Raw genomic sequence first — 18178 nt, 5'->3', positions numbered from 1 at the left:
TTTACAGATTGCACATTCAGTAGGATGTGTAGTTCTGCAATTCCACTCTAAACAATGTGCATGTGTGTCCCAGAGCAAGTATGAGATGGGAGCAGGAGTCTGATGTTTCCTGTCAGGCTTAGTGTGTGCAAAGGCATACTATGGGCATCTCATTCCAGTGGTTCTACTGTAAGTTTTTATTTTGTTTATATATCCAATTTATTTATACCATACATTACTATGTCCAGGATATACAGTGCATGCTATACAGATCTGAATATACAAATCTGTGTGTGTATGTTGTATTAGTAAGGTACACTATGGGCAATTAAGTGAATTTCAGAAGGAAATTTGACCTTATACAGTCGTTGCCTCATGTGCTACCTTCAGAGCAGGTGCTACCTTCAGAGATCAACCCCTGTTTAAGATAACATTCCTACATTTGTGTTGTATAATGGTTAAGAATACCTTCTTTTGGAGTCAGAGCCATGACCCTCTGACTGAGCAATCTTGGGCAAGATACTACATCTTTCTATGCCACAGTTTACCCATGTGTTGAATGGAAATATTACCTACCTACCTACCTCACAGCATCGTTAATAAGACTAAATAATGTGTTTCATGTAAAAGGTTTAGTATTGTATCTGGCACATCATTAGCATTGAATAAATATGCTTATCCTTGTTATGAATACAAAAGAATCTTAGCTTTGCTAATATTTGTATTAACCACTTATTTTAAATAAATATAACAGAAAGCAATATTTTAAATGGATAACACTTGTCACACATTGGCATCTCCTCTCATTTTTAAATTCAATGATTATGACTTGCTGTGGACTGCAATACTTTCTCTTTACTTTTCAGTCAAGTACTTATTAAGAGTGGTTGTTTCCATCTGCACTTTCTACCTCCATGTATTTGTCCTGGAGTCTCTACACATGCCTGTGCTTTACCTCTGTTCATTCAACATATGTCTATTGAGCACCACTGTGTACCGGGCACAAAGGCTGGTGTTTCCTTAGATGGGTCAGTCATGTCAATCCTAGCAAGAATCAATGTCACTAAAATTGTCAATATTGAGTATTTCCAACTTCTGTCACAGGAAGCAGGGTCTATTACTAGCCCTTCCCTGAGCTGAAGAGTCCACTGCCTTAACAGAGTAGAAGAGCTGCCATATTGCCATATTCTCTCTTGTAGCTAGGAAGGATGGCAGCCTAGCCTCCTTCCTTCATCACATACAGAAGAGTTCTCTGTGTTATGACAGCAGGTACATGTATTTCTGGAAACTATCTTAATGCTTTCTTTTTCATTTCCATTATATGCAGTAAAAATCATAAGATGCTCTAAGTAATATAGTTTTTATAAAGTTAGCATATTCTGCACTTAAAAGTAAGAAGAGCGACATTTGGAGACATATCTAAGAAGTCCTAAGTAGCTTGAACGCTGGTACATTGTCCTAAAATTAGTAATGGTTATGAAATCCCTCTTTGCCAAAAAATACTTCTGGGCATTTTATATAAAATGCATTATTTTCCAAAATAAATAAGAGTTCATAATGGTGGTTTGTTTATGAGTCACAAAAAGTGAAGAATTATGTGTCACCAAGGCCAAACTAAAACTGCCGAGTCTATAATTGGTTAATGTGGTTAACTGACACTCCTGGTCTTTCAGAAGAAAATACCTATACTTAGACCTTAGTCTGGCCTAGGGCCCCAAATGGGTTATGGATTACACAGAAGATAATGAACACAGACTCACTGTATCATAAACAGGCAATGAAATCCACCTGCTTGTGAAAGTTCTTAACATTTCAATCCAGCCTGCCATCTTACAATTTAAAAGTGATTCCTAGAGAAGGTTTATACAATGCAGCCTCATTCGGCTGTCAAAGGAACATTTAACAAATACTTTCTTCTATTTCCATTTTAAGTGTCCTGTAGTAAGCAGAAGTGGTCAAAATCATTTCATTTGTGTCAGAGCTGGGCACAAATTAGTCACCCAGCTCTGCAGTTCTGTTGACAGTTCCTAGTGTAATCCATATATCTTTAGGCAGCCCTTAAGACAATTATCAAATCATTAACACAGACAAAAGCAGCTTCAAAACATCTCTTGCAGAATTTCAAAGCATATGAAAGCTTCATAATTATCTTCATGAGTGGCTTACTTCGAGTGATGTTATAGGAATAACTAATATTTACTGAGTGTTTACTGTATGCCAGGCAGTTTCTAGAAATATTTTTACTTAATTCTCTTCAATAACCTGTAAGCTTTTATTTTACACTTACGGACACTGAAGTTCTGAATTTTGGAGTCTTCATCTTGTCTTACGTTAAGCGGAGTGAATGGTAGACACTGGATTTGAAATAATCGATGGTGCATCAGGTCCTAAAGACATGGCAGCAAAGAGAACTGGTCTCTACCTGCAGGGAATGGACATCTAGCTAGGAAGACAGACAGCAGAGGAGGAATTATAACTGTGAATAAGTGATGGGCTCAAACAGTTTGTTTAACATAGGGATAGCAATAACTTGCTGTTTTTAGGAAGAGACACTCCCCAGGTGATACTAATGTGTAGCCAAGGTAAGGACCACTGTGCCTGACACGTAGCTAGAGAACCTTCAGTTGACCTTAATTTTTACTGAAATGATTCAGATTAAAATATGGAGTCTTACATGGCCCTTCATGTTTCCAATATGTAGAAGAGACTTGGTTTTCATGTTGGCTGGTTCCTTTATTGGTGTTATGTTTCTTCTGTTTCTTCTCTGTTTCAATTGAATGTTACCATCCTTTCTCCGTAGGTAACAGAAGGCCATTGGAAATGGGGTGGCGTCACAGTCCAAGTGAACAGTGCCTTTTTCACAGGCATCTATGGGATGTGGAACCTGTATGTCTTTGCTCTGATGTTCTTGTATGCACCGTCACATAAAAACTATGGAGAAGACCAGTCCAATGGTGAGTTTCTGTCTCTTTAGAACAGCTTAAGTCAGGATAAATAGGCTTCTGTCTTTACAAGATTTAAGTGGCTAAAGCTCTGAGATTTCCAGTGAAGCTTTCCCTCCAAGTATACTCCTCACACTGGGAGACAGTGAATGAGCACCCAGGGGACTCAGGGCCATAAGACAAAAAGTCCACACAAGCCAGATCTTTAAGTCCTCATTTTTAAATCTCTAAAATACATTGAGAATATTGCATGCTAGTCTAAAATATGTCTTGATTTTAGTACAAGAGTCAAATTTGCTTTCTTTACATTTTTGAGCACAATTGACTGTTGGAAACTATGCCATGTTTATTCCTTCCATTTGAAAAGCAGAATCCTAAGATATCAGGTGGAGGGAGTCTGGGCCCTGAGAGCTGAAGATGGAACAGGCTTCATTTTTCTTCTGCCCATTTTTCTTCAAGGTGATTTTTTGATGTATGTCTAAACCAATAGCTATTCTCCTGTCCCCAGAATCTTCCTGTCCTTTAGTGCTGGTGCATGCTGCCTTTTTATATCTTATAATCATGGAGCACTGAGACGTGGATGCTGCAAGTAGCCTTAGAGAATCCAGTCATTTTATAGATAAAGAAACTGAAGCCTAGAGAAGGGAAGATGTTGCTCAAGGTTTCTTCACTAGCCACAGCAGACAGAAATGATTAACACTGTCTAGGCCAGTGCTGTTAACAGGTAACAGGTGGCCTGATAAACAACTGATCTAGTAGATGCTTTTTCTGTTTGGCTTCAGCCTTATTCCTCATTCCTTCTCTTTTTACACCTGCTTTACTCTACCCATGCACTTGCTATTCCCCAAACATAGGAAGCCCTTTCTCAAATTAGTGCTCTAGTGCCTTTCACTCTGCCTTGCAGTGGAAACCAGGGTAGCAGCCCCCCAGAGCCAAGGGTTGGCCTCGCTTTTAGGAAGTACTCAGTGAGTGTGTGTTGCATGAGTGGACTGCACATTCTACCTCCATCTAGGACTAATGGAACCCTACTCTTCTTCTGGGCCCAGTCAAAATGCAGCATCTTCTTTAACACCTATTCCCAATCACCTGAATTAGAATCCAGCAAATGACATTCAATGGAATATTGTCTCCATGATATGTTGATAAATTTAGGTAGTCAAACATGCTTGAGAATGATTGAGTTGATCGGCACTAATAAGACTTTACACTGCAATATATGTTAATGCCTCTAGTACATTAATTTATACTGTCAGTCTTTATAAAGCGGAGGGCAGTAACAGCATTTTCCAGAATTATTAGATCATTTGGCCCTGGAACCCTTTCTTCAGGCAGTGTATCTCTTGAAACTGTTGTCCTAAGGAATATGCCTAGGGGATTGTGAGTTTACTTTTCACATGACATTCACTGTGTAGAGGTGGCAGATGAGTCGTCTGTGCCTTTATGCTCCTGCTGGATCATCGACTCCTTCAGGGCAAGGACTAGTTCTTAAGGATACTTTTAAAATGTTGAGTGAATTCATGCTTTAGAAGTAAGAGTTCTAGATTAGCCTTCAGTGATCTGTGGGGAGAAGGGATGGGGGTAGTAACTTGAGAGATGAGATGAAGAGGATCAGGAGAAGAAGGCATCTGTGCTGGGGGTCAAGGGACATGGAGTGGTCTCAGCCACCGTCTGTCTTCATCCTATATTTGCCATATCCATGCGAGAGCATGCTGGACATGAGTTTCCCTCACCCCTTGACCTCTTTGGAGTAGACATACTGTCACAATCAGTTTCAAACCCATCTCTGGTCTGAGGTGAGAATACAGAGCATTTACTTACCTACCCCCTGCCCAACTCTGATTTGACTGACTGTTTTGCTAGAAGGCTTGTGAGCTAGGCAGCCTTCTTCCTTTCCATTTCTAGTAAAAACACCACCGAGTGGTGTTTTTACTATACCTGTGGAAAATGGGAGCATGCAACCTCTCAAGCAGCGGACTGCCACAACACCAGCAGCAAGCACTGCCAGACTTGGGGACAAGAATCTTGATTTCATTCCATGGTCATCCTGTGGGACACTGGAGGAAACCAAGTGGCCTTGTCCTCGATGTGAGTAGGTAGAGTTTCTACCTTCCAGAGAAATACCACTTAAAGCAATGGCTGGCCTTCCTGGATGATGGAATGATAATACCAGTGGGAAATAATTATCAAGTATTGACTGTGTGCTACAGCACTTTATGTACATAAATTCTTCTGCTTGTTTTTATTGTGTGACTGTTGGCAAACCACTTAACCCTCTGTGTACCACTGCTCCCAAATGTAAGTGATCTCCTAAAGTCCTTTTGAACTATGAATTTCTATGGTTAGGCTGTGTGCAATGGCTCACACCTGTAGTCCTAGTACTTTGGGAGGCCAAGGCTGGAGGATTTCTTGAGCCCAGAAGTTTGAGACCAGCCTAGGCAACATAGTGAAACCCCGTCTCCACAAAAACAAAACAAAACCAAAAACAAAAAAGTCAGGCATGGTGGTGTGCATCTGTAGTTCCAGATATTCAGGAGGCTGAGGCAGAAGGAACCCTTGAGCTCAAGGGGTTTGAGGCTGCAGTAAGCCATGATTGCACCACTCTACTCTAGCCGCCTAGGTGACAGAGGAGGCCCTGTCTCAAAAAAAAAAAAAAAAAAAAAAAAGAAAAGAAAAGAAAAGAAAGTCCATGGTTGTCCTTCTTCCTATTAGCAGGGAAGGGGCAAAAGAACACCTCTTGCCACTAGTTGGCAGCCTGGGGGTGATATTTGTCATAGGTGAGGGATTTCCAAACATTGGTGAGAATGTGTCCACCCTACACAGTAGCTGCTCTCCTAGGCTTGAAATGTTGCAGTTGAGAAAAGCACTTGACTCTCCCTCATCAGAGTTTTTCATGGAAGACAGCTTGATCTGTAATTTCATGGAAAACTTGCAAATAATTCTCAACAAGAGGTCATATCCCCTGAATCCATTGCTAAGGGGGTGTTTTTAAATGTTCATAGTTGTTTTGGTTGGTCACTATAACTGGGATATGCCTTTGACATTTAGTGTCCAGATTCTAGGGGGTGCTATTAAATGTTGTTCAATAGGCAAAAAAGGCTCTTGTCATAAAGAAATGTCCTGCCTGAAATGCCAAGTAGAACCTCTGTTAAAAAACATTCTTCAAGCAGTTTAGTGGGCAAACTCTCTGGGGACCATATGCTGATCCTAAACACAGAAGTCGTAAGATTTAGCAGTTCTCCTTTGGTAACATGATCATCTGTGACTTCCCAGCACCCCCGTGAGCCCCTGGCAGCTTGTGAGCCCTTCCCTTTTCTGCATGGTGCTGTGACCCTGTGCATTTAGAAGGGGTCTCTTGCATGTTGGGCACTCTGCTCATTTTTCTTCTCTATTTTGTTTCACTTTTCATCTCTTCATCTGCCACCAGATCACACAATGTATCTTAGGAATTTCAGAGCGTTTGCCAAGATTTTGAAGTTCCTTGGAAAGACATAGCTTGGAATATTATGTGGAAACCTCAAAGATGAACTCTTGCAAGGAAGGATACATGTGTCTTTACATTCTTTGAGTCTCTGGATGGCATTCCTTCTCCACCTCCAGCATTCCCACGCTCTTTTTCCATTATCATGGGAAGTTTTTATTTTTAAGTTGGCTTTGGCCTTTCCCACGCTATTTCTTTCTCTCCTTTGTTTTGAAGCTTCAGAGCTAGGAATTCAGATCTCTTGGTACAGAGAGTGAATCCCAGGTGTGTCGGGCTTCAGTCTTTGTTAGATGGATCCTGGACGGAGCACAGACAAGCAGTTTCTGATACCAAAGGCAATAAGAAAAGGGAAAGAATCTTTGATGGAGGTTGTTTGGTATGTGAGTTGGAGGGCCATGCCAAGTGTCAGGAGGAAGTAGAAGTGGGTAGGAAGGAAATGGAATCATTGAGCATTTCACGATAGACTTTTTCTTCTCTCTTTTGGTCATAGAATGGACAGAGAAGAACAAAGTGGGCCACAGGTTCAAGACAAGATGGCTTTCCAAAGAGCATTTTCTCGTGTATTTCTGTTTCTCTTTCACAGTGTGGATCAGAAAGTGATTCTTTATAACTGAACCACTGAGCCCCTCAGTACTTAGCTCACACGTCATACCTTAATTCCTTAGTACTTAGCGTTTGCCATCTTGAATAAGATGGAGTGAAGTGAAGCTCAAAGGAGTGACAGAAACCTAGTCCTTGCTCTCAAGGAGGCTTTAGCCTGGTCTGGGGTACAAGATTTCCTCATCTACCTCTTGAAAGGTGGCAGGACAACTCCACCTGGAGCGTTTTCGCCAGCAGATAGGTGCTGTGGGAGTGTGGTGCCACATTCTTTGTGGCCACAGGCTTTCATGGACTTCCCCTGGGTTCCTTCCTATTGGTTGGTGGACCATAGTGGCAGTGAATATGCAAACTCATTCACATTAATCATTTTATTTATATGTACGTAGAATTATATGTGTAATCATTTTATGGATGTATGTGTGTCTGAGTGTACACACACACACACACACACATGCACATATAGATTTTTAAATTTAGCAAAGATATTTTAGTTCCTTTTCCTTCAAGGAACACTTGTATTTTCTGCCCTGGTGCTGCTGTTGCTGTTGCTGCTGCTGCCTTTTCATGACAGTTGTTCTTTTTACCTGTTGCCATAACCAATTTGTGAATCATTCTGGATGTCTTCCCAGGCAGATATGAATTGCAGTAGGCTAAAGTGAACCCTCTGCTCGGAGCAGAAATACCACCTCCCAGGGCTCCAGCAGCAAAGCTCTGCACACATGAAAAACTGTCCAAACCCACTCAACCACAATTCAGGTGGGAATAAGAAGCTGGAGCTGCTTATGAAGTCAGACAACTCTTGATAATAGCTTTGATTTTTGTGTTCTTTTGATTATAAAATTCTTGTCAGAATGTTTTAAAAAAAGAAGTGAGACATAGAATTCCCAACTAGATGACTGTGGCAGAGGGAACACCAAGACGCCCTCACTGCCACCATTCCCTCCTATTTCTGTTCACGCTGAGCATTTTCTGTCTAATGCGCCCACTCTGCTGGGAGCAAAAGCGGCAATGCTGGTTCCGTGTCTTGGCAGCTAGCTACTGTGTGATGTCAGTTTTACTTCTGGAGGCTTCTGAGGTCTCCTGCCCCTTGTTTCACAGGAAAGATGGCTTTGGCTTTTGTTGTCTCAGTAAAGGGTTGGATTAAGTCCCGAGGCCCTGACAGTGGTCGCCCCCTTTTATTGAAGCCATCCCCCTGATTGTACGTTAGATGATCTGCCCATGGCCAACTGGGCTTCTTGATGTCTGTGAGCACTGATGGGATTGGTCTTGTCACATGGGCTGGACCCAGACCCTAAAGCAGGTCTTAAAAGCCTTTCCCCATTCCCCAGTGAAGGTGGGAACCAAGTGATGAACCCCGTCACCAGCCTGGCACCCCTTGCTCAGCTGTTTGTAGTCAGGTGTCTTCTGCCCCCTGCCTCTCCCAGGGCTATTGCTCTGCCAGTGACCTGACTTTTCCTGGCCCAGTCAATTAAAATCATTTTTTCTGAGTCTTAGAATTCCTGTCACCCCACCATGATAGGGACATCTCAGTTACCTTCTTGGGAAGAACCTTCAGCTTCCTAAATGTTTGCTAGAGTTGTTATACGAATACTATAGACGGGGTGTCCTAAACAACAGAAGCTTATTTTCTCACAGTTCTGGAAGTTAGTCTGAGATCAAGGTATCACCAACGCTGGTTTCTTCCGAGACCTCTCTCTCTGGTTTGTAGATGGATACTTTCTCCCTGTCTCACCTGGTCTTCCCTTTGTCTATACCTGTATTCTAATCTCCTTTTCTTTCAAAGGACACCAGTCTGTTGGAGTGGGGCCCATCCCCAATTGACCTCATTGTTACTTCTTTAAGAAGGCCCTATCTTTGAAACACAGTCACGTTCTGAGGTTCTAGGGGTTAGAACTTCAATACATGAATTTGAGTGTTTGGGGGAGATACAGTTCAGCCTGTAACATCAAGATTTTACCCCCAAACGAAAAAGTTTTATTGTGTTCTTCCACTTGCAGTTACTGCCTGGCACTAAATGTCTGGAGGTACTTTGGAGGTCCAGGGACAATGGCTCGCTCCAAGGCTGGAATAAATGACCTCTGGGGTTGATAGGCACTGAGAGACTGCTGGACCCAGGGTTCCTAACCCTGCCCACCAAAGCCACTCTGCCCCATCTCCCAGAAGGCATCCTCAAAGCTGAGCTATCCCAAGGCACACTTGTTTTCTAACTGAAGGTGTTTTCCTAAACGCCAGTGGGGAAGAACACCAGTGCCGATATGCTAGGCTAGACTAGACCCAGCCATGCAGAGCACAGAGGAGCTGCCCTTGCCTGCACCAGGGGAATCTTTGGTGGGTGTTTTGGGCACTTACTACATACCACATACTGTTCTGGGTATTTACTTTCTTTAAAAAAAAAAAAAAGAACAGGCCAGGTGCAGTGGCTCATGCCTGTAATCCCAGCATTTTGGGAGGCCGAGGCGGGTGGATCACAAGGTCAGGAGATCGAGACCATCCTGGCTAATGCGGTGAAACCCCATCTCTACTAAAACACACACACACACACACACAATTAGCTGGGCCTGGTGGCATGCACCTGTAGTCCCAGTTGCTCAGGAGGCTGAGGCAGGAGAATCTCTTGAACCCGGGAGGCGGAGCTTGCAGTGAGCTGGCTCACGTCACTCCACTCCAGCACTCCAGCCTGGGTGACAAAGCAAGACTCCATCTCAAAAAAAAAAAAAAAAAAAAAGTAGAAACCTACCGTTCACCATTTTATTATCATTTTTTCTTTTGATTAAGATCTTACTGTGTTGCCCAGGCTGGTCTCCAGCTCCAGGGCTCAAGTGATCCTCCTGCCTCTACCTCCCAAAGTGCTGGGATTACGGAAGTGAGCCACTGCGCCAGCCACACTGTTTTGTTCTTTAACATAACAATCAACACCAAAAACGTAAGGCAGACATATTCTTAAACAGTCCTTTGCCTAAAAACAATTTGGCTTTACAAATACTACACTTTCCTGTTTTTCTCATTCTGCTGTGAACCAGAGATTTCATTACAAAAAGTTATCATTTGAACTTAGTGAACTTAGCTTTGAAGGTGAATAACAGAGAGGTTCGTGTGGGCCTAGGGAAAATTCCACAAAAAAGGATAGGTCATGAATGTTCTGGAAAGAACATAAGCTTTGGAGGTAGACACAGATGGTTTGGAATCTTGGCTCCAGCACACATTGTGTATGACCTTGAGAACAAATATGAACTCACGGTGTGGGAGATCCCTGGCTTTCACACTTGGGCAGTGGGGTGTTAATTTGCATTGGTAGTGGTGAGAATGGAGGTAGGTAGTCCTTATTAACATTAGAAGACCTCTAGTGGTACCTCTGATCTCTCCCGGAATCTGCAGTACAACCTCAGAATGAGCATAGCAGTTGTCGTTTTTATTGAAGTGGCCACAGATACACAAACAATTGTCATTAAAGTGCTGCCAGTCCTAAGAAGCAGTCTCCAGTGCATGCGGCTTTCGTCCTCATTAGGCATTCCAGGCAGTTACAACCAAGCAGCAGCTACACACCTGTGGATGTGACTCCACACATATGGATGCATTGCTGTAGTCCTTTGGGATGAAATCTGTGCCAGACATTGGTCTCATTTCACAAGGTTAGGAAGAAATAAACCGTCATCTAATTGTTTTCTTTTTTTTGAGACGGAGTTTCGCTCTGTCGCCCAGGCTGGAGTGCAGTGGCCAGATCTCAGCTCACTGCAAGCTCCGCCTCCCGGATTTACACCATTCTCCTGCCTCAGCCTCCCGAGTAGCTGGGACTACAGGGGCCCGCCACCTCGCCCGGCTAAAACCGTCATCTAATTGTTAATGAGCTGTGATGAATTGACATCATAACCAGGGAGAGAAATTTGAAGCATTCTTTTCTTTTTTCTTTCTCACTCTTTTTCACCCCAATAAGACACATATCACATTTTCAGAAGGGTTTTTTCTTGTCTTAGATGGGAAGAGACTTTTGAGCATGTTTGTGCACTGAGCAGCAGGAGCCAAGAGAGGGGGAAACTAACAGATGGAGCAAGACCTTGGCAGAAGTAGGAGGTGATGGAATTAGGAGGCAAGTGGAGGGATCTCCACTCATGCTATGTTACTGCCATGTTCACACACCCATTCCCCAAGGGGGAACAGTTGGCCTTCAAGGTACAATAAAATCACATGTGAAACATAGATTTTGGTGCATGGAGTCCCATTGATCTGGGTCCTCATCCAGCACAGTAGAGAAATTAATTATGCCACAGTAGCTTCACATCATACAAGGAAATACAGGGCATGCTAAACCCCTAACAGTGCATATGGCCAATACTCATAAATAACAGCTCTCCTGTCAGTTCACTGATGTATACGCTATAATTTTGTCAGATACAAAAGCAAAGTAAATATGCTAAACAATTTATTCAAATTATTTTATATGTGGTTTTTTGTTTTGTTTTTGAGACACTCTATCACCCAGGCTGGAGTGCAGGGGCATGATGTTGACTCAATGCAATCTCCGCCTTCCGGGTTCAAACCATTCTTCTGCCTCAGCCTACTGAGTAGCTGGGACTACAGGCACGTGCCACCACACCCGGTTAATTTTTGTAATTTTAGTAGAGACAGGGTTTTGCCATGTTGACCAGGCTGGTTTGAACTCCTGACCTCAAGTGATCCACCCGCTCAGCTCCCAAAGTGCTGGGATTACAGGTGTGAGCCACTGCACCCGGCTGTATGTGGATATTTTTAACCGTAACGCTCTGCATGTGGACTTGATACCTCACTGGTAGTCTCACTGGCTGGTGGAAGCTTGAATATTTACGAAGAGGCAGCAGAATCCAAAAGTTGAGAGCCTGCATTCTGGCACTTATTTATTTGACTTCCATATCACAATTTAGCAGCTTGGGCCTTGGGCAAGTTACTTAGCCTCTCCATGCCTCAGTTTGTTCATCAACAGAATGGGAGTGATGGTAATAGTGCCTCTGTCTGAGGACTGCTATGAGAATTAAGTGCATTAATATTTGTACAGTATTTAGAACTGTGTCAGGCATGTGACAAGCATTATAACATAGGTATCCATTTACATAAAGAAGCCAAAGCAATTCTGGCTGTTTTTTCAAGTGATCTGTAGGATCATATGCATATTCTAGGATCTGCTAATTGGAGTCATATTTTAAGTTTAAAGAATTAACATCTTTGGTTCAAAGCCTGAGTAGAATTACTCTCTAGTGTCTATTTCTAAGAAGTCCTCAGGGAAAGGGATTCTTTAGGTAAATGGTTATGAGTGCTAATGGGTCCACTGGGGTCGTCAGGACTCTCTTTGAAATTTTGATGACTCACACAGACATGCAGATCATGAAACCGGCTTTGAAGTTCTGATGGCTAGCCAGATATGCAAATCCAGAAATAGCTTTGAGAAATGTGAGGCGTAGACTGCTTGTGCTTGACTGAGGTGTGGACTAGATGTTGCAGCAGTGAGAATACAAGTTATTGGCCTGGGAGTAGTTGCTCATTGTACAAGCAGTGGTTCAGCTTGGCCCAAAGTAGCCCAGCTAAAGCCTCTCACCAACCTTACTTGGCATCTGTGGTCTGGCTTGAGGGCAGATGAATGTGGATGTGCCGGAGGCTGGACTGATGCCCCTTTAATACCTTCTCTACCATAGTCCTGTGGATTAGACCCTTGCCAAAACAGCCCCAAATGCCTTTAGCAGTCCTCTGCAGCAGCCAATGAGCCTGCTTCTGAGGCCAGGGAATCTCCTGGGTAGAGAGCTTACAGGTGGCATTTAATAATAGGACTGATTTTGCTGTGCAGCCACAGAGAAATGGGTCTGCGATGAGAAACTAATACTCCATGGCACACGTGAAGGGAACCAGCCAAGCAGCCTGCTGGGCCAGTGGGTGGGAGTGACCTCCGGGATTCTAAGGCCACCAGATTCATTGATGCCCAGGAGTTCTTAAATTAGTGATAAGATTATTAGTCCTAAGTGTAGGGCCAAGGTTTCTTCTAAGTTATGGTGTGGCATTTCAATGGAAAACAGCATTTAGTTATCTAATTCTGTGCTTTAAATTAGAAAAACTTCAGTTCCAGAAAACATGATACATATAATACGTGCACAATGTAAAAATCACGGACACAAGTTTAACTTCCTGTTCCCCAGCACCCCTCTCCACAAACATCTGTGCGCATATGCACCTCCACACACAGTCAAACTGAGCGTGGTTATGATTTCCATTTTCCCTTTGTGGTTTTTACATTCACTTGTCTTACGGCAGGTAGCAGAGTTTTCGAGGTTTAACTTAGAGAAATTTTTTTCTCCTACTAATTTAGAAAAGTTCAAATTATTCCATTTTAGCAGTACACTGTCCACTGATAATGAGTTCAGAACACTTGGGGCAATCCTGAGGGCAGAAGAAAATTCACAGTATGTTTCTGGCACTTTTTTTTTTCCCGGAGAATAAAGCCTCGCATTGTTCCTAGATGTGTTAGATATGGCTCCTTGCCCAATCTGTGGGTAGATACAAGCAGATCTTATTTGCCTTCACGTGACGTAGATGCTTTGTAGTTTATTTTTTACTATTTTAGAATCAAAGTCTCACTCTGTCACCCAGGTTGGAGTGAGTGGTGCAATCATAGCTCACTGCAGCCTAGAATTCCTGTGCTCGAGTGATCCTCTTGCCTCAGCCTCCTGAGTAGCTGAGGTTACACGTGTGAGTTACTGCACCCAGGTAATTAAAACAAAAATTTTTTTAGAGACAGGGTCTCGCTCTGTTGCCAAGGATGATCTGAAACTCCTGGCTTCAAGCAGTCCTCCTACCCCTGCTTCTCAAGTAGCTGAGATTGCAGGCCTGGGCCACTGCATCTGGCTCCTGTTTTGTAAATTATTCACAGCAAATGTGTTGGTGCCTGACTGACTCATCCGTCGGGAGGTGTGTTATGTTGGTTTAGCCCATCACATCAGTCTTGGCATCAGACATTCCTTTGCCAGCTCTCTTGTGGGCCTACTCCTCAACCCAGGACAATTACCTTGCCTACCTCCCAGCTTCCTCATCTGTAAGGCTGGCACGTTCATACTGCCTACTTCAGAGGGCTTCTGCGAGGATTAAAGAAGATCACTTACAAAGTGATCAGAATAGCGTCAGGCACAAAGTAAATGCTCATTAAATATTAATGATTACTATGAATAATATCAGCAGTGAGCTGACTCATGCATCTTCATGACTGTCATTTGGGAGCCAAAAATGATATTTTAAAAAGTTCTGCAAAGCCCAAGTGAACAGGTTTGGAGTTAGCCCTTGTTCTGAATGTTGTGTGCCCTGGGTTTCTCTGTGTGCTCAGAATGTCAAAGAGGGCTAGAGTCAGGGCAGTTGTCCATGAGATGAAATCCAGCTTGCTTCTTCTTCCTCCTTGAACACATCTAACACAGAAAACCCTGTTTCAGGCGATCTGGGTGTCCATAGTGGGGAAGAACTCCAGCTCACCACCACTATCACCCATGTGGACGGACCCACTGAGATCTACAAGTTGACCCGCAAGGAGGCCCAGGAGTAGGAGGCTGCAGCGCCCGGCTGGGACGGTTTCTCCATACCCCAGCCCCTCTAACTAGAGCGGGGAGCATGCCAGAGAGAGCTCAATGTGCAAACGATTGCCTCGTGGCTCTTAGCTGTGGTTTCTTGGACCAGCGGCATGGACATTTGTCAGTTTGCCTTCTGACGGTAGCTTTTGGAGGAAGATTCCTGCAGCCACTAATACATTGTGTATGATAACAAAAACTCTGGTATGACACATTTTCTGTGATCATTGTTAACTAGTGACATAGTAACATCTGTAGCAGGTGGTTAGTAAACCTCATGTGGTGGGGTGGGGGGTGTATTCCTTGGGGGATGGTTTGGGCCGAATGGGGAGTGGAATATTTGACATTTTTTCCTGTTCTAAATTCTAGGATAGATTTTAACATTCTTTGCAGTCCCAGTCCAAGGTAGGCTGCTGTCATAGTCTTCTCACTCCTAATCCATGACCACTGTTTTTTTCCTATTTATATCGCCAGGTAGCCTACTGAGTTAATATTTAAGTTGTCAATAGATACGTGTCCCTGTTTTGTGGCATAATATAAAATAACTGAATTTCATGAGAAGATCTATTCCACCAGGGGTATTTCAGCTTTGAAACCAAATCTGTATATCTAATACTAACCAATCTGTTGGATGTGGGTTTTAAAAAATGTTTGCTAAACTACCCAAGTAGGATTTATTGTATTAAATGACCTTTGGGTCTGAAAAGCTTTTTTAACCTCTTGCTTAAAACTCGTTTTATTTTGATAAGATACTTCAAATAGCCTCCAAAAGTGTAGATCCAATCATTTAAATAAACCTGTATGTATATGCATATGTGTACATGTATACCCCCTCCTGCTCAAACTCATACACATGCATGCAGATTATTTTCCAGGTTGAACCTCGGGGTGGGTTGTTGATTGGGAAAATAGGTTTCTGAAAAACCAATAGACTTTATCATCAAATGAAAGTGTTTTGGGATAATATCTATTCCTGGGGAAAGGGTGACATTTTCTGTCCTGTGTGGTTAGCCTCCCTAGACTGGCCATGGATGCTCATATGTGTGACAACAAAGGTGGGGAAAACATCACATGCTTTAGAAGCAGAGCCGTCTCCTGCCCTATTCAGACTTTCCCCAGTAGCCGTTTTCATTGTATTTTAACACTTGCACTGGAGGTAGCGGAGAGAAGGAACACTGCTTCCTGTCGAAGGTCTGTGATTTAAATCTGACCTGGCTATTTCCTCACTTTTATATTCATAAACTTTAACTGCTTACTGGGGTCACAGTGAACATTTCAATCAGTTCATGTATATGGAAGTGTTTTATGAACAACAAGCCACATAAATGTGTTTTTCCTGGAGTCTAAAACCAGTTTTATGAGTAACTTGTTTTTCAGACGCTGAGGTCTGGAGGTCTGGGGTACAGTCCATGTAATTCATCACTCGGCATCCCTAGCCTTCCTTTTCCTGACTTTGGCTTACAGCATGGTAAGCAGTGACAGCGGAAAATACTTTGACTTTGGCTATTCTCTCTAGACCTTTTCCTAATCTGGTAGACACTGGGTGGTGTACAATCCTGTGCACTCAATATCCATTTACCAACCAACCACTGCAGCGCCAGGAATCAAAGGGAGCTGTGCCTCCCAGTCTAGCAGGGAACTCTTGTCCCAGAAGATGGAGGGAACGTTTCTCTATCCCCTGGGTTAGGAAAAGGACCTGAGACAGGCCTTAAAGAAGAAAGATTTCACCAGAGCCAAAGGGCAAAGGGATCAGCAGTACAAAAATCACAGAAGATGCAAAGCATGGACAAGGTTTGGATAAGGTCGGAGATCAGGCCTGGCTGGCACATAGGAATGGAAATAGCAGATGATGAGCCCTGTGCACCTGTGAGCCAGATGGAGAAGGTTTTTAATGCTGCAGTAAGAGTTACAAGACTTAGCCTCAGATATTAGGCAGAGAAGTGATATGATCAGAATGATCACTGGAGCCTGGAGAGGCTGGACAAGCCCAGAAAAGAGATCACAGAGACTGGAACCAGGACAGTAGCAGAGGATCTGGAGGAGAGGATTATTTTGGAGATAAAATGCATAAGGTTTGAATGTTCTGGATGCGGGTTGCACAGAAAGTAAGATCAGAGTCAAATTTCGGGCCGTTGCTGGGGAAGGGAATGGTGGGGTTTTGGACAGAAAGAGAGATTCTCGGATGACGAGTGTCAGTGGATCCACTGCTTAAAGTTCTCTAAGTAGGAGCCAACTCTAGCAAGCTTAGCCAAAAGAGAGACTGTACTAGAACTTTCCTAGCATATATGAAAGATCCGTGGAAGAGTTAAATTAACCAGGAAGATGGGAAGTGGAGAAGCTCTAAGGGCCCCTAGCACCAGGAATCCATGCACCTTTCTCTCACAGAGCAGTACCATTCACTACTGAGTCTTTATCCAGTTCTTGCCTCTCTCACTTAAAAACTAGGAGCCTTAGGCAGGTGGCTGTCTCTGTGCCAGTCACCTGTGACCAGGAAATCAGGTCCAATGGCTGCTTGGGGCCCACCCTATAGATTGGTGTCCATCTCCAAAGAATGGAGAATCCATTTTGAACTGGGCAAACGATCAGGAAAGATCTAGCACAGTGGCCAAGATGACGAGTTTGGGTTTGTCTGGGCTGGGTTTTAAAAGCCATCTCTTTGAGGAAACGATGAGCTAACAATTAGAACTGAGGGCTCCAGCAGATTGGGCAGCCACCGCCATTGAGAAGGAGAAGGACAACTGGGCAGACCAGCAAAACATCAAGCAGATGACCACCAAGAGTAGTGAGCCAGACATGGCTATATTCGATAGGAAAGGGGAAGCAGATAAGGTAGATAAATCAGAGAAATGTGCGGTTTCAAAGAAAGAACCAGATTCACAAGGAAAAAAGAAAAAACGTTAGATGTCCTGAGAGGTTCAGCAGCATTTAACGATCCAAGTCTCCTGGATTTGGTGGTTTGGATTTGTGTGACCTTCTTAAGTGGCAAGGGCAGAAGGTAGACAGAGAAGTGGAGCAGAGTCAATGGGCAATTGTGATGGGAAGGAAGGAGGTAGAATGGTTGCTCTGAGAGAAGCCAGAATGAAGTGGAGGCTTGCGTTTTTTAGTCTGCAGAGAAGTGAACTAAGTTTGTAAACCTGAAGGGTGAGATCCAGCCATGAAGGAAAGACAATGAGGAGCTAATGTTGAGGAGCTAATGTAAGCCACAAGCAAAATCAGAGTTTTGGGACCAAGAGTACAAGTTGATGAGTTAGCATTGAAGGAGTGAAAGGACACTTTCATTCTGAGACAGGAGAGAAATAACAAACGGACAGTGGAGTAGAAACTTGAGATCCAAAGGAGGGGGGTTGCAGTATGTCCCCTGGCTGTTCTGCGTTCTCCACCAATGTGTGGTGGATGTTGGAGTTTCACTAAAGAAGTCTCAGTTTCAAGAATGCAGGTTGGATGCAACCCATTTCAATCAGTGGAAAGAGAAGTGGAACTCCAGAGGTGAGAAACTGCTTGATTAAGGATCATCAACCTAGAGACAAAATGTATTATTGGCCATGTAAACTAGTTTTATACATTGTCATAATAAACATTTTTCAAGCAGCTTTAAAAGATATTATAGGAAA

At 43.2% G+C, this 18178-nt stretch overlaps 1 protein-coding gene across 2 annotated transcripts in view; it reads left to right on the top strand.

Annotated features, from left to right (window-relative positions):
- WLS (Wnt ligand secretion mediator) overlaps positions 1–18178 on the top strand; it is a 135247-nt gene that overhangs the window by 93119 nt on the left and 23950 nt on the right. Inside the window, exons 11-12 of one of the 2 annotated variants that reach the window (XM_033225258.1) lie at positions 2780–2933; positions 14436–15417. In XM_033225258.1, coding sequence (XP_033081149.1) covers positions 2780–2933; positions 14436–14545 — 264 coding nt within the window. In that variant the 3' untranslated portion in view covers positions 14546–15417. Of the gene's footprint in view, positions 1–2779; positions 2934–14435; positions 15418–18178 lie in introns of those variants that run through there. The other variant, XM_033225257.1, reaches the window with a different exon arrangement.

This window comes from Trachypithecus francoisi, unplaced genomic scaffold (genome assembly GCF_009764315.1).
Source record: "Trachypithecus francoisi isolate TF-2019V2 unplaced genomic scaffold, Tfra_2.0 Lachesis_group12, whole genome shotgun sequence".
Classification (NCBI taxonomy): domain Eukaryota; kingdom Metazoa; phylum Chordata; class Mammalia; order Primates; family Cercopithecidae; genus Trachypithecus; species Trachypithecus francoisi.
The sequence above is the reverse complement of the archived record's forward strand: the minus strand, read 5'-3'. Positions and strand labels throughout refer to the sequence as shown.